Here is a 23082-nt window from a genome sequence, read left to right on the forward strand (position 1 = left end):
ATGAGCTGTAACGTGGGTCAGATATGAGCTTTGACGTGGGTCAGATATGAGCTGTGACGTGGGTCAGATATGAGCTGTGACGTGGGTCAGATATGAGCTGTGACGTGGGTCAGATATGAGATGTGACGTGGGTCAGATATGAGCTGTGACGTGGGTCAGATATGAGCTGTGACGTGGGTCAGTTATGAGATGTAGGTCAGATATGAGCTTTGACGTGGGTCAGATATGAGCTATGACGTGGGTCAGATATGAGCTGTGATGTGGGTCAGATATGAGATGTGACGTAGATCAGTTATGAGATGTAGGTCAGATATGAGATGTAGGTCAGATATGAGCTGTGACGTGGGTCATATATGAGCTGTGATGTGGGTCAGATAGCAGCTGTGACGTGGGTCAGATATGAGATGTGACGTAGATCAGTTATGAGATGTAGGTCAGATATGAGCTGTGACGTAGATCAGTTATGAGATGTAGGTCAGATATGAGATGTAGGTCAGATATGAGCTGTAACGTGGGTCAGATATGAGCTTTGACGTGGGTCAGATATGAGATGTGACGTGGGTCAGATATGAGCTGTGACGTGGGTCAGATATGAGCTGTGACGTGGGTCAGTTATGAGATGTAGGTCAGATATGAGCTTTGACGTGGGTCAGATATGAGCTATGACGTGGGTCAGATATGAGCTGTGACGGGTCAGATATGAGCTGTGACGTGGGTCAGATATGAGCTGTGACGAGGGTCAGATATGAGCTGTGACGTTGGTCAGATATGAGCTGTGACGTAGATCACTTATGAGATTTAGGTCAGATATGAGCTGTGACGTAGATCAGTTATGAGATTTAGGTCAGATATGAGCTGTGACGTGGGTCAGATATGAGCTGTGACGTAGATCAGTTATGAGATGTAGGTCAGATATGAGCTGTGACGTGGGTCAGATATGAGCTGTGATGTGGGTCAGATATGAGCTGTGATGTGGGTCAGATATGAGCTATGACGTGGGTCAGATATGAGCTGTGATGTGGGTCAGATATGAGATGTGACGTGGGTCAGATATGAGATGTGACGTAGATCAGTTATGAGATGTAGGTCAGATATAAGATGTAGGTCAGATATGAGCTGTGACGTGGGTCAGATATGAGCTGTGATGTGGGTCAGATATGAGATGTGACGTAGATCAGTTATGAGATGTAGGTCAGATATGAGCTGTGACGTAGATCAGTTATGAGATGTAGGTCAGATATGAGCTGTGACGTGGGTCAGATATGAGATGTGACGTGGGTCAGATATGAGCTGTGACGTAGGTCAGTTATGAGATGTAGGTCAGATATGAGCTGTGACGTGGGTCAGATATGAGCTATGACGTGGGTCAGATATGAGCTGTGACGTGGGTCAGATATGAGCTGTGACGTGGGTCAGTTTGTGAGATGTAGGTCAGATATGAGCTGTGACGTGGGTCTTATATGAGCTGTGACGTAGGTCAGATATGAGCTGTGACGTAGATCAGTTATGAGATGTAGGTCAGATATGAGCTGTGACGTGGGTCAGATATGAGCTGTGACGTGGGTCAGATATGAGCTGTGACGTAGATCAGTTATGAGATGTAGGTCAGATATGAGCTGTGACGTGGGTCAGATATGAGCTGTGATGTGGGTCAGATAGCAGCTGTGACGTGGGTCAGTTATGAGATGTAGGTCAGATATCAGCTGTGACGTGGTTCAGATATGAGCTGTGACGTCGGTCAGATATGAGCTGTGACGTAGATCAGTTATGAGATGTAGGTCAGATATGAGCTGTGACGTGGGTCAGATATGAGCTGTGACGTGGGTCAGATATGAGATGTGACGTAGATCAGTTATGAGATGTAGGTCAGATATGAGCTGTGACGTGGGTCAGATATGAGCTGTGACGTCGGTCAGATATGAGCTGTGACGTAGATCAGTTATGAGATGTAGGTCAGATATGAGCTGTGACGTGGGTCAGATATGAGCTGTGACGTGGGTCAGATATGAGCTGTGATGTGGGTCAGATAGCAGCTGTGACGTAGATCAGTTATGAGATGTAGGTCAGATATGAGCTGTGACGTGGGTCAGATATGAGCTGTGACGTCGGTCAGATATGAGCTGTGATGTGGGTCAGATATGAGATGTGATGTGGGTCAGATATGAGATGTGACGTAGATCAGTTAAGAGATGTAGATCAGTTATGAGATGTAGGTCAGATATGAGATGTAGGTCAGATATGAGCTGTGACGTGGGTCAGATATGAGCTGTGATGTGGGTCAGATAGCAGCTGTGACGTGGGTCAGATATGAGCTGTGACGTGGGTCAGATATGAGATGTGACGTAGGTCAGATATAAGATGTAGGTCAGATATGAGCTGTGACGTGGGTCAGATATGAGCTGTGATGTGGGTCAGATATGAGATGTGACGTAGATCAGTTATGAGATGTAGGTCAGATATGAGCTGTGACGTAGATCAGTTATGAGATGTAGGTCAGATATGAGCTGTGACGTGGGTCAGATATGAGATGTGACGTGGGTCAGATATGAGCTGTGACGTAGGTCAGTTATGAGATGTAGGTCAGATATGAGCTGTGACGTGGGTCAGATATGAGCTGTGACGTGGGTCAGATATGAGCTGTGATGTGGGTCAGATAGCAGCTGTGACGTAGATCAGTTATGAGATGTAGGTCAGATATGAGCTGTGACGTGGGTCAGATATGAGCTGTGACGTCGGTCAGATATGAGCTGTGATGTGGGTCAGATATGAGATGTGATGTGGGTCAGATATGAGATGTGACGTAGATCAGTTATGAGATGTAGATCAGTTATGAGATGTAGGTCAGATATGAGATGTAGGTCAGATATGAGCTGTGACGTGGGTCAGATATGAGCTGTGACGTACGTCAGATATGAGCTGTGATGTAGATCAGTTATGAGATGTAGGTCACATATGAGCTGTGACGTGGATCAGATATGAGATGTAGGTCAGATATGAGCTGTGACGTGGGTCAGATATGAGCTGTGACGTGGGTCAGATATGAGCTGTGACGTGGGTCAGATATGAGCTGTGACGTGGGTCAGATATGAGATGTAGGTCATATATGAGCTGTGATGTGGGTCAGATAGCAGCTGTGACGTGGGTCAGATATGAGATGTGACGTAGATCAGTTATGAGATGTAGGTCAGATATGAGCTGTGACGTAGATCAGTTATGAGATGTAGGTCAGATATGAGATGTAGGTCAGATATGAGCTGTAACGTGGGTCAGATATGAGCTTTGACGTGGGTCAGATATGAGCTGTGACGTGGGTCAGATATGAGCTGTGACGTGGGTCAGATATGAGATGTGACGTGGGTCAGATATGAGCTGTGACGTGGGTCAGATATGAGCTGTGACGTGGGTCAGTTATGAGATGTAGGTCAGATATGAGCTTTGACGTGGGTCAGATATGAGCTATGACGTGGGTCAGATATGAGCTGTGATGTGGGTCAGATATGAGATGTGACGTAAATCAGTTATGAGATGTAGGTCAGATATGAGATGTAGGTCAGATATGAGCAGTGACGTGGGTCATATATGAGCTGTGATGTGGGTCAGATAGCAGCTGTGACGTGGGTCAGATATGAGATGTGACGTAGATCAGTTATGAGATGTAGGTCAGATATGAGCTGTGACGTAGATCAGTTATGAGATGTAGGTCAGATATGAGATGTAGGTCAGATATGAGCTGTAACGTGGGTCAGATATGAGCTTTGACGTGGGTCAGATATGAGATGTGACGTGGGTCAGATATGAGCTGTGACGTGGGTCAGATATGAGCTGTGACGTGGGTCAGTTATGAGATGTAGGTCAGATATGAGCTTTGACGTGGGTCAGATATGAGCTATGACGTGGGTCAGATATGAGCTGTGACGGGTCAGATATGAGCTGTGACGTGGTCAGATATGAGCTGTGACGAGGGTCAGATATGAGCTGTGACGTTGGTCAGATATGAGCTGTGACGTAGATCACTTATGAGATTTAGGTCAGATATGAGCTGTGACGTAGATCAGTTATGAGATTTAGGTCAGATATGAGCTGTGACGTGGGTCAGATATGAGCTGTGACGTAGATCAGTTATGAGATGTAGGTCAGATATGAGCTGTGACGTGGGTCAGATATGAGCTGTGATGTGGGTCAGATATGAGCTATGACGTGGGTCAGATATGAGCTGTGATGTGGGTCAGATATGAGATGTGACGTGGGTCAGATATGAGATGTGACGTAGATCAGTTATGAGATGTAGGTCAGATATAAGATGTAGGTCAGATATGAGCTGTGACGTGGGTCAGATATGAGCTGTGATGTGGGTCAGATATGAGATGTGACGTAGATCAGTTATGAGATGTAGGTCAGATATGAGCTGTGACGTAGATCAGTTATGAGATGTAGGTCAGATATGAGCTGTGACGTGGGTCAGATATGAGATGTGACGTGGGTCAGATATGAGCTGTGACGTAGGTCAGTTATGAGATGTAGGTCAGATATGAGCTGTGACGTGGGTCAGATATGAGCTATGACGTGGGTCAGATATGAGCTGTGACGTGGGTCAGATATGAGCTGTGACGTGGGTCAGTTTGTGAGATGTAGGTCAGATATGAGCTGTGACGTGGGTCTTATATGAGCTGTGACGTAGGTCAGATATGAGCTGTGACGTAGATCAGTTATGAGATGTAGGTCAGATATGAGCTGTGACGTGGGTCAGATATGAGCTGTGACGTGGGTCAGATATGAGCTGTGACGTAGATCAGTTATGAGATGTAGGTCAGATATGAGCTGTGACGTGGGTCAGATATGAGCTGTGATGTGGGTCAGATAGCAGCTGTGACGTGGGTCAGTTATGAGATGTAGGTCAGATATGAGCTGTGACGTGGTTCACATATGAGCTGTGACGTCGGTCAGATATGAGCTGTGACGTAGATCAGTTATGAGATGTAGGTCAGATATGAGCTGTGACGTGGGTCAGATATGAGCTGTGACGTGGGTCAGATATGAGATGTGACGTAGATCAGTTATGAGATGTAGGTCAGATATGAGCTGTGACGTGGGTCAGATATGAGCTGTGACGTCGGTCAGATATGAGCTGTGACGTAGATCAGTTATGAGATGTAGGTCAGATATGAGCTGTGACGTGGGTCAGATATGAGCTGTGACGTGGGTCAGATATGAGCTGTGATGTGGGTCAGATAGCAGCTGTGACGTAGATCAGTTATGAGATGTAGGTCAGATATGAGCTGTGACGTGGGTCAGATATGAGCTGTGACGTCGGTCAGATATGAGCTGTGATGTGGGTCAGATATGAGATGTGATGTGGGTCAGATATGAGATGTGACGTAGATCAGTTATGAGATGTAGATCAGTTATGAGATGTAGGTCAGATATGAGATGTAGGTCAGATATGAGCTGTGACGTGGGTCAGATATGAGCTGTGATGTGGGTCAGATAGCAGCTGTGACGTGGGTCAGATATGAGATGTGACGTAGATCAGTTATGAGATGTAGGTCAGATATGAGCTGTGACGTAGATCAGTTATGAGATGTAGGTCAGATATGAGATGTAGGTCAGATATGAGCTGTGACGTGGGTCAGATATGAGCTGTGACGTGGGTCAGATATGAGATGTGACGTGGGTCAGATATGAGCTGTGACGTGGGTCAGATATGAGCTGTGACGTGGGTCAGTTATGAGATGTAGGTCAGATATGAGCTTTGACGTGGGTCAGATATGAGCTATGACGTGGGTCAGATATGAGCTGTGACGTGGGTCAGATATGAGCTGTGACGAGGGTCAGATATGAGCTGTGACGTTGGTCAGATATGAGCTGTGACGTAGATCAGTTATGAGATTTAGGTCAGATATGAGCTGTGACGTAGATCAGTTATGAGATTTAGGTCAGATATGAGCTGTGACGTGGGTCAGATATGAGCTGTGACGTAGATCAGTTATGAGATGTAGGTCAGATATGAGCTGTGACGTGGGTCAGATATGAGCTGTGGTGTGGGTCAGATATGAGCTGTGACGTGGGTCAGATATGAGCTGTGATGTGGGTCAGATATGAGATGTGACGTGGGTCAGATATGAGATGTGACGTAGATCAGTTATGAGATGTAGGTCAGATATGAGATGTAGGTCAGATATGAGCTGTGACGTGGGTCAGATATGAGCTGTGATGTGGGTCAGATATGAGATGTGACGTAGATCAGTTATGAGATGTAGGTCAGATATGAGCTGTGACGTAGATCAGTTATGAGATGTAGGTCAGATATGAGCTGTGACGTGGGTCTGATATGAGCTGTGACGTGGGTCAGATATGAGATGTGACGTGGGTCAGATATGAGCTGTGACGTGGGTCAGATATGAGCTGTGACGTGGGTCAGTTATGAGATGTAGGTCAGATATGAGCTGTGACGTGGGTCAGATATGAGCTATGACGTGGGTCAGATATGAGCTGTGACGTGGGTCAGATATGAGCTGTGACGTGGGTCAGATATGAGCTGTGATGTGGGTCAGATATGAGATGTGACGTAGATCAGTTATGAGATGTAGGTCAGATATGAGCTGTGACGTGGGTCAGATATGAGCTGTGATGTGGGTCAGATAGCAGCTGTGACGTGGGTCAGATATGAGCTGTGACGTGGGTCAGTTATGAGCTGTGACATAGGTCAGATATGAGATGTGATGTGAGTCAGATATGAGCTGTGACGTGGGTCAGATATGAGCTGTGACGTGGGTCAGATATGAGCTGTGACGTACGTCAGATATGAGCTGTGATGTAGATCAGTTATGAGATGTAGGTCACATATGAGCTGTGACGTGGATCAGATATGAGATGTAGGTCAGATATGAGCTGTGACGTGGGTCAGATATGAGCTGTGACGTGGGTCAGATATGAGCTGTGACGTGGGTCAGATATGAGCTGTGACGTGGGTCAGATATGAGATGTAGGTCAGATATGAGCTGTGACGTGGGTCAGATATGAGCTGTGACGTGGGTCAGATATGAGCTGTGACGTGGGTCAGATATGAGATGTAGGTCAGATATGAGCTGCGACGTGGGTCAGATATGAGCTGTGACGTGGGTCAGATATGAGCTGTGACGTGGGTCAGATATGAGCTGTGATGTGGGTCAGATATGAGATGTGACGTAGATCAGTTATGAGATGTAGGTCAGATATGAGATGTAGGTCAGATATGAGCTGTGACGTGGGTCAGATATGAGCTGTGATGTGGGTCAGATAGCAGCTGTGACGTGGGTCAGATATGAGATGTGACGTAGATCAGTTATGAGATGTAGGTCAGATATGAGCTGTGACGTAGATCAGTTATGAGATGTAGGTCAGATATGAGATGTAGGTCAGATATGAGCTGTAAAGTGGGTCAGATATGAGCTTTGACGTGGGTCAGATATGAGATGTGACGTGGGTCAGATATCAGCTGTGACGTGGGTCAGATATGAGCTGTGACGTGGGTCAGTTATGAGATGTAGGTCAGATATGAGCTTTGACGTGGGTCAGATATGAGCTATGACGTGGGTCAGATATGAGCTGTGACGTGGGTCAGATATGAGCTGTGACGAGGGTCAGATATGAGCTGTGACGTTGGTCAGATATGAGCTGTGACGTAGATCAGTTATGAGATTTAGGTCAGATATGAGCTGTGACGTAGATCAGTTATGAGATTTAGGTCAGATATGAGCTGTGACGTGGGTCAGATATGAGCTGTGACGTAGAAAAGTTATGAGATGTAGGTCAGATATGAGCTGTGACGTGGGTCAGATATGAGCTGTGATGTGGGTCAGATATGAGCTGTGATGTGGGTCAGATATGAGCTGTGATGTGGGTCAGATATGAGATGTGACGTGGGTCAGATATGAGATGTGACGTAGATCAGTTATGAGATGTAGGTCAGATATAAGATGTAGGTCAGATATGAGCTGTGACGTGGGTCAGATATGAGCTGTGATGTGGGTCATATGAGATGTGACGTAGATCAGTTATGAGATGTAGGTCAGATATGAGCTGTGACGTAGATCAGTTATGAGATGTAGGTCAGATATGAGCTGTGACGTAGGTCAGTTATGAGATGTAGGTCAGATATGAGCTGTGACGTGGGTCAGATATGAGCTATGACGTGGGTCAGATATGAGCTGTGACGTGGGTCAGATATGAGCTGTGACGTGGGTCAGTTTGTGAGATGTAGGTCAGATATGAGCTGTGACGTGGGTCTTATATGAGCTGTGACATAGGTCAGATATGAGCTGTGACGTAGATCAGTTATGAGATGTAGGTCAGATATGAGCTGTGACGTGGGTCAGATATGAGCTGTGACGTGGGTCAGATATGAGCTGTGACGTAGATCAGTTATGAGATGTAGGTCAGATATGAGCTGTGACGTGGGTCAGATATGAGCTGTGATGTGGGTCAGATAGCAGCTGTGACGTGGGTCAGTTATGAGATGTAGGTCAGATATGAGCTGTGACGTGGTTCAGATATGAGCTGTGACGTCGGTCAGATATGAGCTGTGACGTAGATCAGTTATGAGATGTAGGTCAGATATGAGCTGTGACGTGGGTCAGATATGAGCTGTGACGTGGGTCAGATATGAGATGTGACGTAGATCAGTTATGAGATGTAGGTCAGATATGAGCTGTGACGTGGGTCAGATATGAGCTGTGACGTCGGTCAGATATGAGCTGTGACGTAGATCAGTTATGAGATGTAGGTCAGATATGAGCTGTGACGTGGGTCAGATATGAGCTGTGATGTGGGTCAGATAGCAGCTGTGACGTAGATCAGTTATGAGATGTAGGTCAGATATGAGCTGTGACGTGGGTCAGATATGAGCTGTGACGTGGGTCAGATATGAGCTGTGATGTGGGTCAGATATGAGATGTGATGTGGGTCAGATATGAGATGTGACGTAGATCAGTTATGAGATGTAGGTCAGATATGAGATGTAGGTCAGATATGAGCTGTGACGTGGGTCAGATATGAGCTGTGATGTGGGTCAGATAGCAGCTGTGACGTGGGTCAGATATGAGATGTGACGTAGATCAGTTATGAGATGTAGGTCAGATATGAGCTGTGACGTAGATCAGTTATGAGATGTAGGTCAGATATGAGATGTAGGTCAGATATGAGCTGTGACGTGGGTCAGATATGAGCTGTGACGTGGGTCAGATATGAGCTGTGACGTGGGTCAGATATGAGCTGTGACGTGGGTCAGTTATGAGATGTAGGTCAGATATGAGCTTTGACGTGGGTCAGATATGAGCTATGACGTGGGTCAGATATGAGCTGTGACGTGGGTCAGATATGAGCTGTGACGAGGGTCAGATATGAGCTGTGACGTTGGTCAGATAAGAGCTGTGACGTAGATCAGTTATGAGATTTAGGTCAGATATGAGCTGTGACGTAGATCAGTTATGAGATTTAGGTCAGATATGAGCTGTGACGTGGGTCAGATATGAGCTGTGACGTAGATCAGTTATGAGATGTAGGTCAGATATGAGCTGTGACGTGGGTCAGATATGAGCTGTGGTGTGGGTCAGATATGAGCTGTGACGTGGGTCAGATATGAGCTGTGATGTGGGTCAGATATGAGATGTGAGGTGGGTCAGATATGAGATGTGACGTAGATCAGTTATGAGATGTAGGTCAGATATGAGATGTAGGTCAGATATGAGCTGTGACGTGGGTCAGATATGAGCTGTGATGTGGGTCAGATATGAGATGTGACGTAGATCAGTTATGAGATGTAGGTCAGATATGAGCTGTGACGTAGATCAGTTATGAGATGTAGGTCAGATATGAGCTGTGACGTGGGTCTGATATGAGCTGTGACGTGGGTCAGATATGAGATGTGACGTGGGTCAGATATGAGCTGTGACGTGGGTCAGATATGAGCTGTGACGTGGGTCAGTTATGAGATGTAGGTCAGATATGAGCTGTGACGTGGGTCAGATACGAGCTATGACGTGGGTCAGATATGAGCTGTGACGTGGGTCAGATATGAGCTGTGACGTGGGTCAGTTTGTGAGATGTAGGTCAGATATGAGCTGTGACGTGGGTCTTATATGAGCTGTGACGTAGGTCAGATATGAGCTGTGACGTAGATCATTTATGAGATGTAGGTCAGATATGAGCTGTGACGTGGGTCAGATATGAGCTGTGATGTGGGTCAGATATGAGCTGTGACGTGGGTCAGATATGAGCTGTGACGTAGATCAGTTATGAGATGTAGGTCAGATATGAGCTGTGACGTGGGTCAGATATGAGCTGTGATGTGGGTCAGATATGAGCTGTGACGTGGGTCAGATATGAGCTGTGACGTAGATCAGTTATGAGATGTAGGTCAGATATGAGCTGTGACGTGGGTCAGATATGAGCTGTGATGTGGGTCAGACAGCAGCTGTGACGTGGGTCAGTTATGAGACGTGGGTCAGATATGAGCTGTGACGTGGGTCAGATATGAGCTGTGACGTGGGTCAGATATGAGCTGTGACGTAAATCAGATATGAGATGTAGGTCATATATGAGCTGTGACGTAGGTCAGATATGAGCTGTGACGTGGGTCAGATATGAGCTATGACGTGGGTCAGATATGAGCTGTGACGTGGGTCAGATATGAGCTGTGACGTGGGTCAGATATGAACTGTGACGTGGGTCAGATATGAGCTGTGACGTGGGTCAGTTATGAGATGTAGGTCAGATATGAGCTGTGACGTGGGTCAGATATGAGCTGTGACGTAGGTCAGATATGAGCTGTGACGTAGGTCAGATATGAGCTGTGACGTGGGTCAGATATGAGCTGTGACGTGGGTAAGATATGAGCTGTGACGTAAATCAGATATGAGATGTAGGTCATATATGAGCTGTGACGTAGGTCAGATATGAGCTGTGACGTGGGTCAGATATGAGCTATGACGTGGGTCAGGTATGAGCTGTGACGTGGGTCAGATATGAGCTGTGATGTGGGTCAGATATGAGCTGTGATGTGGGTCAGATATGAGCTGTGATGTGGGTCAGATATGAGATGTGACGTGGGTCAGATATGAGCTGTGACGTGGGTCAGATATGAGCTGTGATGTGGTCAGATATGAGATGTGACGTGGGTCAGATATGAGCTATGACGTGGGTCAGATATGAGCTGTGACGTGGGTCAGATATGAGCTGTGACGTGGGTCAGTTATGAGATGTAGGTCAGATATGAGCTGTGACATGGGTCAGATATGAGCTGTGACGTGGGTCAGATATGAGATGTAGGTCAGATATGAGCTGTGATGTGGGTCAGATATGAGATGTGACGTGGGTCAGATATGAGCTGTGACGTAGGTCAGATATGAGATGTAGGTCAGATATGAGCTGTGACGTAGGTCAGATATGAGCTGTGACGTGGGTCAGTTATGAGATGTAGGTCAGATATGAGCTGTGACGTGGGTCAGATATGAGCTGTGACGTGGGTCAGATATGAGCTGTGACGTGGGTCAGTTATGAGATGTAGGTCAGATATGAGCTGTGACGTGGGTCAGATATGAGATGTGACGTGGTTCAGATATGAGCTATGACGTGGGTCAGATATGAACTGTGACGTGGGTCAGATATGAGCTGTGACGTGGGTCAGTTATGAGATGTAGGTCAGATATGAGCTGTGACGTGGGTCAGATATGAGCTGTGACGTGGGTCAGATATGAGATGTAGGTCAGATATGAGCTGTGATGTGGGTCAGATGAGATGTGACGTGGGTCAGATATGAGCTGTGACGTAGGTCAGATATGAGATGTAGGTCAGATATGAGCTGTGACGTGGGTCAGATATGAGCTGTGACGTAGGTCAGATATGAGCTGTGACGTGGGTCAGATATGAGCTGTGATTTAAATCAGATATGAGATGTAGGTCAGATATGGGCTGTGACGTGGGTCAAATATGCGCTATGACGTGGGTCAGATATGAGCTGTGATGTGGGTCAGATATGAGCTGTGATGTGGGTCAGTTATGAGATGTAGGTCAGATATGAGCTGTGACGTGGGTCAGATATGAGCTGTGATGTGGGTCAGATATGAGCTGTGATGTGGGTCAGATATGAGATGTGACGTGGGTCAGATATGAGCTGTGACATGGGTCAGTTATTAGATGTAGGTCAGATATGAGATGTGACGTAGATCAGTTATGAGATGTAGGTCAGATATGAGCTGTGACGTGGGTCAGATATGAGCTGTGATGTGGGTCAGATATGAGCTATGACGTGGGTCAGATATGAGCTGTGACGTGGGTCAGTTATGAGATGTAGGTCAGATATGAGATGTGACGTAGATCAGTTATGAGATGTAGGTCAGATATGAGCTGTGATGTGGGTCAGATATGAGCTGTGATGTGGGTCAGATATGAGATGTGACGTGGGTCAGATATGAGCTGTGACGTGGGTCAGTTATGAGATGTAGGTCAGATATGAGATGTGACGTAGATCAGTTATGAGAAGTAGGTCAGATATGAGCTGTGACGTGGGTCAGATATGAGCTGTGACGTGGGTCAGATATGAGCTGTGATGTGGGTCAGATATGAGATGTGACGTGGGTCAGATATGAGCTGTGACGTGGGTCAGATATGAGCTGTGACGTAGGTCAGATATGAGATGTAGGTCAGATATGAGCTGTGACGTGGGTCAGTTATGAGATGTAGGTCAGATATGAGCTGTGACGTGGGTCAGATATGAGCTGTGACGTAGGTCAGATATGAGATGTAGGTCAGATATGAGCTGTGACGTGGGTCAGATATGAGCTGTGACGTGGGTCAGATATGAGCTGTGACGTGGGTCAGATATGAGCTGTGACGTAGGTCAGTTATGAGATGTAGGTCAGATATGAGCTGTGACGTGGGTCAGTTATGAGATGTAGGTCAGATATGAGCTGTGACGTGTGTCAGATATGAGCTGTGACGTGGATCAGATATGAGCTGTGACGTAGGTCAGATATGAGATGTAGGTCAGATATGAGCTGTGACGTAGGTCAGTTATGAGATGTAGGTCAGATATGAGCTGTGACGTGGGTCAGATATGAGCTGTGACGTAGGTCAGTTATGAGATGTAGGTCAGATATGAGCTGTGACGTGGGTCAGTTATGAGATGTAGGTCAGATATGAGCTGTGACGTGTGTCAGATATGAGCTGTGACGTGGGTCAGATATGAGCTGTGACGTAGGTCAGATATGAGATGTAGGTCAGATATGAGCTGTGACGTAGGTCAGTTATGAGATGTAGGTCAGATATGAGCTGTGACGTGGGTCAGATATGAGCTGTGACGTGGGTCAGTTATGAGATGTAGGTCAGATATGAGCTGTGACGTGGGTCAGATATGAGCTGTGACGTGGGTCAGTTATGAGATGTAGGTCAGATATGAGCTGTGACGTGGGTCAGGTATGAGCTGTGACGTGGGTCAGTTATGAGATGTAGGTCAGATATGAGCTGTGACGTAGGTCAGTTATGAGATGTAGGTCAGATATGAGCTGTGACGTGGGTCAGATATGAGCTGTGACGTAGGTCAGATATGAGATGTAGGTCAGATATGAGCTGTGACGTGGGTCAGTTATGAGATGTAGGTCAGATATGAGCTGTGACGTGGGTCAGATATGAGCTGTGACGTAGGTCAGATATGAGATGTAGGTCAGATATGAGCTGTGACGTGGGTCAGATATGAGCTGTGACGTGGGTCAGATATGAGCTGTGACGTGGGTCAGATATGAGCTGTGACGTAGGTCAGTTATGAGATGTAGGTCAGATATGAGCTGTGACGTGGGTCAGTTATGAGATGTAGGTCAGATATGAGCTGTGACGTGTGTCAGATATGAGCTGTGACGTGGGTCAGATATGAGCTGTGACGTAGGTCAGATATGAGATGTAGGTCAGATATGAGCTGTGACGTAGGTCAGTTATGAGATGTAGGTCAGATATGAGCTGTGACGTGGGTCAGATATGAGCTGTGACGTAGGTCAGTTATGAGATGTAGGTCAGATATGAGCTGTGACGTGGGTCAGTTATGAGATGTAGGTCAGATATGAGCTGTGACGTGTGTCAGATATGAGCTGTGACGTGGGTCAGATATGAGCTGTGACGTAGGTCAGATATGAGATGTAGGTCAGATATGAGCTGTGACGTAGGTCAGTTATGAGATGTAGGTCAGATATGATCTGTGACGTGGGTCAGATATGAGCTGTGACGTGGGTCAGTTATGAGATGTAGGTCAGATATGAGCTGTGACGTGGGTCAGATATGAGCTGTGACGTGGGTCAGTTATGAGATGTAGGTCAGATATGAGCTGTGACGTGGGTCAGATATGAGCTGTGACGTGGGTCAGTTATGAGATGTAGGTCAGATATGAGCTGTGACGTAGGTCAGATATGAGATGTAGGTCAGATATGAGCTGTGACGTGGGTCAGATATGAGCTGTGACGTGGGTCAGTTATGAGATGTAGGTCAGATATGAGCTGTGACGTGGGTCAGATATGAGCTGTGACGTAGGTCAGATATGAGATGTAGGTCAGATATGAGCTGTGACGTGGGTCAGTTATGAGATGTAGGTCAGATATGAGCTGTGACGTGGGTCAGATATGAGCTGTGACGTAGGTCAGATATGAGATGTAGGTCAGATATGAGCTGTGACGTGGGTCAGATATGAGCTGTGACGTGGGTCAGATATGAGCTGTGACGTGGGTCAGATATGAGCTGTGACGTAGGTCAGTTATGAGATGTAGGTCAGATATGAGCTGTGACGTGGGTCAGTTATGAGATGTAGGTCAGATATGAGCTGTGACGTGTGTCAGATATGAGCTGTGACGTGGATCAGATATGAGCTGTGACGTAGGTCAGATATGAGATGTAGGTCAGATATGAGCTGTGACGTAGGTCAGTTATGAGATGTAGGTCAGATATGAGCTGTGACGTGGGTCAGATATGAGCTGTGACGTAGGTCAGTTATGAGATGTAGGTCAGATATGAGCTGTGACGTGGGTCAGTTATGAGATGTAGGTCAGATATGAGCTGTGACGTGTGTCAGATATGAGCTGTGACGTGGGTCAGATATGAGCTGTGACGTAGGTCAGATATGAGATGTAGGTCAGATATGAGCTGTGACGTAGGTCAGTTATGAGATGTAGGTCAGATATGAGCTGTGACGTGGGTCAGATATGAGCTGTGACGTGGGTCAGTTATGAGATGTAGGTCAGATATGAGCTGTGACGTGGGTCAGATATGAGCTGTGACGTGGGTCAGTTATGAGATGTAGGTCAGATATGAGCTGTGACGTGGGTCAGGTATGAGCTGTGACGTGGGTCAGTTATGAGATGTAGGTCAGATATGAGCTGTGACGTAGGTCAGTTATGAGATGTAGGTCAGATATGAGCTGTGACGTGGGTCAGATATGAGCTGTGACGTAGGTCAGATATGAGATGTAGGTCAGATATGAGCTGTGACGTGGGTCAGTTATGAGATGTAGGTCAGATATGAGCTGTGACGTGGGTCAGATATGAGCTGTGACGTAGGTCAGATATGAGATGTAGGTCAGATATGAGCTGTGACGTGGGTCAGATATGAGCTGTGACGTGGGTCAGATATGAGCTGTGACGTGGGTCAGATATGAGCTGTGACGTAGGTCAGTTATGAGATGTAGGTCAGATATGAGCTGTGACGTGGGTCAGTTATGAGATGTAGGTCAGATATGAGCTGTGACGTGTGTCAGATATGAGCTGTGACGTGGGTCAGATATGAGCTGTGACGTAGGTCAGATATGAGATGTAGGTCAGATATGAGCTGTGACGTAGGTCAGTTATGAGATGTAGGTCAGATATGAGCTGTGACGTGGGTCAGATATGAGCTGTGACGTAGGTCAGTTATGAGATGTAGGTCAGATATGAGCTGTGACGTGGGTCAGTTATGAGATGTAGGTCAGATATGAGCTGTGACGTGTGTCAGATATGAGCTGTGACGTGGGTCAGATATGAGCTGTGACGTAGGTCAGATATGAGATGTAGGTCAGATATGAGCTGTGACGTAGGTCAGTTATGAGATGTAGGTCAGATATGATCTGTGACGTGGGTCAGATATGAGCTGTGACGTGGGTCAGTTATGAGATGTAGGTCAGATATGAGCTGTGACGTGGGTCAGATATGAGCTGTGACGTGGGTCAGTTATGAGATGTAGGTCAGATATGAGCTGTGACGTGGGTCAGATATGAGCTGTGACGTGGGTCAGTTATGAGATGTAGGTCAGATATGAGCTGTGACGTAGGTCAGATATGAGATGTAGGTCAGATATGAGCTGTGACGTGGGTCAGATATGAGCTGTGACGTGGGTCAGATATGAGCTGTGACGTAGGTCAGATATGAGATGTAGGTCAGATATGAGCTGTGACGTAGGTCAGTTATGAGATGTAGGTCAGATATGAGCTGTGACGTGGGTCAGATATGAGCTGTGACGTGGGTCAGTTATGAGATGTAGGTCAGATATGAGCTGTGACGTGGGTCAGATATGAGCTGTGACGTAGGTCAGTTATGAGATGTAGGTCAGATATGAGCTGTGACGTGGGTCAGTTATGAGATGTAGGTCAGATATGAGCTGTGACGTGTGTCAGATATGAGCTGTGACGTGGGTCAGATATGAGCTGTGACGTAGGTCAGATATGAGATGTAGGTCAGATATGAGCTGTGACGTAGGTCAGTTATGAGATGTAGGTCAGATATGAGCTGTGACGTGGGTCAGATATGAGCTGTGACGTAGGTCAGTTATGAGATGTAGGTCAGATATGAGCTGTGACGTGGGTCAGTTATGAGATGTAGGTCAGATATGAGCTGTGACGTGTGTCAGATATGAGCTGTGACGTGGGTCAGATATGAGCTGTGACGTAGGTCAGATATGAGATGTAGGTCAGATATGAGCTGTGACGTAGGTCAGTTATGAGATGTAGGTCAGATATGATCTGTGACGTGGGTCAGATATGAGCTGTGACGTGGGTCAGTTATGAGATGTAGGTCAGATATGAGCTGTGACGTGGGTCAGATATGAGCTGTGACGTGGGTCAGTTATGAGATGTAGGTCAGATATGAGCTGTGACGTGGGTCAGATATGAGCTGTGACGTGGGTCAGTTATGAGATGTAGGTCAGATATGAGCTGTGACGTGGGTCAGATATGAGCTGTGACGTGGGTCAGATATGAGCTGTGACGTAGGTCAGTTATGAGATGTAGGTCAGATATGAGCTGTGACGTAGGTCAGATATGAGCTGTGACGTGGGTCAGATATGAGCTGTGACGTAGGTCAGTTATGAGATGTAGGTCAGATATGAGCTGTGACGTGGGTCAGATATGAGCTGTGACGTGGGTCAGTTATGAGATGTAGGTCAGATATGAGCTGTGACGTAGGTCAGATATGAGATGTAGGTCAGATATGAGCTGTGACGTGGGTCAGATATGAGCTGTGACGTGGGTCAGATATGAGCTGTGACGTAGGTCAGATATGAGATGTAGGTCAGATATGAGCTGTGACGTAGGTCAGTTATGAGATGTAGGTCAGATATGAGCTGTGACGTGGGTCAGATATGAGCTGTGACGTGGGTCAGTTATGAGATGTAGGTCAGATATGAGCTGTGACGTGGGTCAGATATGAGCTGTGACGTAGGTCAGTTATGAGATGTAGGTCAGATATGAGCTGTGACGTGGGTCAGTTATGAGATGTAGGTCAGATATGAGCTGTGACGTGTGTCAGATATGAGCTGTGACGTGGGTCAGATATGAGCTGTGACGTAGGTCAGATATGAGATGTAGGTCAGATATGAGCTGTGACGTAGGTCAGTTATGAGATGTAGGTCAGATATGAGCTGTGACGTGGGTCAGATATGAGCTGTGACGTAGGTCAGTTATGAGATGTAGGTCAGATATGAGCTGTGACGTGGGTCAGTTATGAGATGTAGGTCAGATATGAGCTGTGACGTGTGTCAGATATGAGCTGTGACGTGGGTCAGATATGAGCTGTGACGTAGGTCAGATATGAGATGTAGGTCAGATATGAGCTGTGACGTAGGTCAGTTATGAGATGTAGGTCAGATATGATCTGTGACGTGGGTCAGATATGAGCTGTGACGTGGGTCAGTTATGAGATGTAGGTCAGATATGAGCTGTGACGTGGGTCAGATATGAGCTGTGACGTGGGTCAGTTATGAGATGTAGGTCAGATATGAGCTGTGACGTGGGTCAGATATGAGCTGTGACGTGGGTCAGTTATGAGATGTAGGTCAGATATGAGCTGTGACGTGGGTCAGATATGAGCTGTGACGTAGGTCAGTTATGAGATGTAGGTCAGATATGAGCTGTGACGTAGGTCAGATATGAGATGTAGGTCAGATATGAGCTGTGACGTAGGTCAGTTATGAGATGTAGGTCAGATATGATCTGTGACGTGGGTCAGATATGAGCTGTGACGTGGGTCAGTTATGAGATGTAGGTCAGATATGAGCTGTGACGTGGGTCAGATATGAGCTGTGATGTGGGTCAGTTATGAGATGTAGGTCAGATATGAGCTGTGACGTGGGTCAGATATGAGCTGTGACGTGGGTCAGTTATGAGATGTAGGTCAGATATGAGCTGTGACGTGGGTCAGATATGAGCTGTGACGTGGGTCAGTTATGAGATGTAGGTCAGATATGAGCTGTGACGTGGGTCAGATATGAGCTGTGACGTAGGTCAGTTATGAGATGTAGGTCAGATATGAGCTGTGACGTGGGTCAGTTATGAGATGTAGGTCAGATATGAGCTGTGACGTGTGTCAGATATGAGCTGTGACGTGGGTCAGATATGAGCTGTGACGTAGGTCAGATATGAGATGTAGGTCAGATATGAGCTGTGACGTAGGTCAGTTATGAGATGTAGGTCAGATATGAGCTGTGACGTGGGTCAGATATGAGCTGTGACGTAGGTCAGTTATGAGATGTAGGTCAGATATGAGCTGTGACGTGGGTCAGTTATGAGATGTAGGTCAGATATGAGCTGTGACGTGTGTCAGATATGAGCTGTGACGTGGGTCAGATATGAGCTGTGACGTAGGTCAGATATGAGATGTAGGTCAGATATGAGCTGTGACGTAGGTCAGTTATGAGATGTAGGTCAGATATGATCTGTGACGTGGGTCAGATATGAGCTGTGACGTGGGTCAGTTATGAGATGTAGGTCAGATATGAGCTGTGACCTGGGTCAGATATGAGCTGTGACGTGGGTCAGTTATGAGATGTAGGTCAGATATGAGCTGTGACGTGGGTCAGATATGAGCTGTGACGTGGGTCAGTTATGAGATGTAGGTCAGATATGAGCTGTGACGTGGGTCAGATATGAGCTGTGACGTAGGTCAGTTATGAGATGTAGGTCAGATATGAGCTGTGACGTAGGTCAGATATGAGATGTAGGTCAGATATGAGCTGTGACGTGGGTCAGATATGAGCTGTGACGTAGGTCAGTTATGAGATGTAGGTCAGATATGAGCTGTGACGTAGGTCAGTTATGAGATGTAGGTCAGATATGAGCTGTGACGTAGGTCAGTTATGAGATGTAGGTCAGATATGAGCTGTGACGTAGGTCAGATATGAGATGTAGGTCAGATATGAGCTGTGACGTAGGTCAGTTATGAGATGTAGGTCAGATATGATCTGTGACGTGGGTCAGATATGAGCTGTGACGTGGGTCAGTTATGAGATGTAGGTCAGATATGAGCTGTGACGTGGGTCAGATATGAGCTGTGACGTGGGTCAGTTATGAGATGTAGGTCAGATATGAGCTGTGACGTGGGTCAGATATGAGCTGTGACGTGGGTCAGTTATGAGATGTAGGTCAGATATGAGCTGTGACGTGGGTCAGATATGAGCTGTGACGTGGGTCAGTTATGAGATGTAGGTCAGATATGAGCTGTGACGTGGGTCAGATATGAGCTGTGACGTAGGTCAGTTATGAGATGTAGGTCAGATATGAGCTGTGACGTGGGTCAGTTATGAGATGTAGGTCAGATATGAGCTGTGACGTGTGTCAGATATGAGCTGTGACGTGGGTCAGATATGAGCTGTGACGTAGGTCAGATATGAGATGTAGGTCAGATATGAGCTGTGACGTAGGTCAGTTATGAGATGTAGGTCAGATATGAGCTGTGACGTGGGTCAGATATGAGCTGTGACGTAGGTCAGTTATGAGATGTAGGTCAGATATGAGCTGTGACGTGGGTCAGTTATGAGATGTAGGTCAGATATGAGCTGTGACGTGTGTCAGATATGAGCTGTGACGTGGGTCAGATATGAGCTGTGACGTAGGTCAGATATGAGATGTAGGTCAGATATGAGCTGTGACGTAGGTCAGTTATGAGATGTAGGTCAGATATGATCTGTGACGTGGGTCAGATATGAGCTGTGACGTGGGTCAGTTATGAGATGTAGGTCAGATATGAGCTGTGACCTGGGTCAGATATGAGCTGTGACGTGGGTCAGTTATGAGATGTAGGTCAGATATGAGCTGTGACGTGGGTCAGATATGAGCTGTGACGTGGGTCAGTTATGAGATGTAGGTCAGATATGAGCTGTGACGTGGGTCAGATATGAGCTGTGACGTAGGTCAGTTATGAGATGTAGGTCAGATATGAGCTGTGACGTAGGTCAGATATGAGATGTAGGTCAGATATGAGCTGTGACGTGGGTCAGATATGAGCTGTGACGTAGGTCAGATATGAGATGTAGGTCAGATATGAGCTGTGACGTAGGTCAGTTATGAGATGTAGGTCAGATATGAGCTGTGACGTGGGTCAGATATGAGCTGTGACGTAGGTCAGTTATGAGATGTAGGTCAGATATGAGCTGTGACGTGGGTCAGTTATGAGATGTAGGTCAGATATGAGCTGTGACGTGTGTCAGATATGAGCTGTGACGTGGGTCAGATATGAGCTGTGACGTAGGTCAGATATGAGATGTAGGTCAGATATGAGCTGTGACGTAGGTCAGTTATGAGATGTAGGTCAGATATGATCTGTGACGTGGGTCAGATATGAGCTGTGACGTGGGTCAGTTATGAGATGTAGGTCAGATATGAGCTGTGACCTGGGTCAGATATGAGCTGTGACGTGGGTCAGTTATGAGATGTAGGTCAGATATGAGCTGTGACGTGGGTCAGATATGAGCTGTGACGTGGGTCAGTTATGAGATGTAGGTCAGATATGAGCTGTGACGTGGGTCAGATATGAGCTGTGACGTAGGTCAGTTATGAGATGTAGGTCAGATATGAGCTGTGACGTAGGTCAGATATGAGATGTAGGTCAGATATGAGCTGTGACGTGGGTCAGATATGAGCTGTGACGTAGGTCAGATATGAGATGTAGGTCAGATATGAGCTGTGACGTAGGTCAGTTATGAGATGTAGGTCAGATATGAGCTGTGACGTGGGTCAGATATGAGCTGTGACGTAGGTCAGTTATGAGATGTAGGTCAGATATGAGCTGTGACGTGGGTCAGTTATGAGATGTAGGTCAGATATGAGCTGTGACGTGTGTCAGATATGAGCTGTGACGTGGGTCAGATATGAGCTGTGACGTAGGTCAGATATGAGATGTAGGTCAGATATGAGCTGTGACGTAGGTCAGTTATGAGATGTAGGTCAGATATGATCTGTGACGTGGGTCAGATATGAGCTGTGACGTGGGTCAGTTATGAGATGTAGGTCAGATATGAGCTGTGACCTGGGTCAGATATGAGCTGTGACGTGGGTCAGTTATGAGATGTAGGTCAGATATGAGCTGTGACGTGGGTCAGATATGAGCTGTGACGTGGGTCAGTTATGAGATGTAGGTCAGATATGAGCTGTGACGTGGGTCAGATATGAGCTGTGACGTAGGTCAGTTATGAGATGTAGGTCAGATATGAGCTGTGACGTAGGTCAGATATGAGATGTAGGTCAGATATGAGCTGTGACGTGGGTCAGATATGAGCTGTGACGTAGGTCAGTTATGAGATGTAGGTCAGATATGAGCTGTGACGTAGGTCAGTTATGAGATGTAGGTCAGATATGAGCTGTGACGTAGGTCAGTTATGAGATGTAGGTCAGATATGAGCTGTGACGTAGGTCAGATATGAGATGTAGGTCAGATATGAGCTGTGACGTAGGTCAGATATGAGATGTAGGTCAGATATGAGCTGTGACGTGGGTCAGTTATGAGATGTAGGTCAGATATGAGCTGTGACGTAGGTCAGATATGAGATGTAGGTCAGATATGAGCTGTGACGTAGGTCAGATATGAGATGTAGGTCAGATATGAGCTGTGACGTGGGTCAGATATGAGCTGTGACGTAGGTCAGATATGAGATGTAGGTCAGATATGAGCTGTGACGTAGGTCAGAGCTTGGTGCATATAGAAAATGCAGTCAAACCCCTGAAACGGCTTTTTCTGGGGTTTGACAGCATTTTTAGCATTGATGCATGCCGCCCTGTGTACTTGAAGGAGAGCAGAGAGATTGTTACAGCATGTGCTGATGCACAGTTAATAGAGATTAATTACTTTTGAATAGTTTACAAAATAACAAATAAGAAACACCAGGTTATTTAGCTTGTTACATATAATATTTAATAATACTGGAATTTTGGAATTGCTTTATAAAAATAAAATATAGTATTTTCCCTGCAGCTCTCAGGCCTGGCGCTGAAGGTGGGCTTTCTGTATTTTGGTGGACGGTTGGTGACCAATGGTGAGGTCAGCGGAGGAGCTCTGGTGTCTTTTATCCTGTACGAGCTGCAGTTTACAAAGGCTGTGCAGGTGAGAAGCGGCACTGAGACATTTTGTTTATCTATGAGAGCTCTGCCGGAGACGCCCATTTCCTTTATAGAGAGACCCAAGGGGCCTACTGGTCATGCTTAGTCCATTAATGAAACCCAAATGTCTCTTTCTGGCTCTGATTCAGCAGCGTACCCAATTGCAACTTCGTACGCAGAGCAACCGATTGCTCATCATAGCGCATGCACCACACTGCACGAACTGTGATTCCACA

At 46.5% G+C, this 23082-nt stretch overlaps 1 protein-coding gene across 1 annotated transcript in view; it reads left to right on the forward strand.

Annotated features, from left to right (window-relative positions):
* Positions 1–23082, forward strand: part of LOC148506584 (antigen peptide transporter 1-like) — a 50345-nt gene that overhangs the window by 16407 nt on the left and 10856 nt on the right. Inside the window, 1 exon segment of the mRNA XM_088446548.1 lies at positions 22722–22850. Coding sequence (XP_088302674.1) covers positions 22722–22850 — 129 coding nt within the window.

Source organism: Taudactylus pleione, unplaced genomic scaffold (assembly GCF_031769625.1).
Source record: "Taudactylus pleione unplaced genomic scaffold, aTauple2 ptg000400l, whole genome shotgun sequence".
NCBI lineage: Eukaryota > Metazoa > Chordata > Amphibia > Anura > Myobatrachidae > Taudactylus > Taudactylus pleione.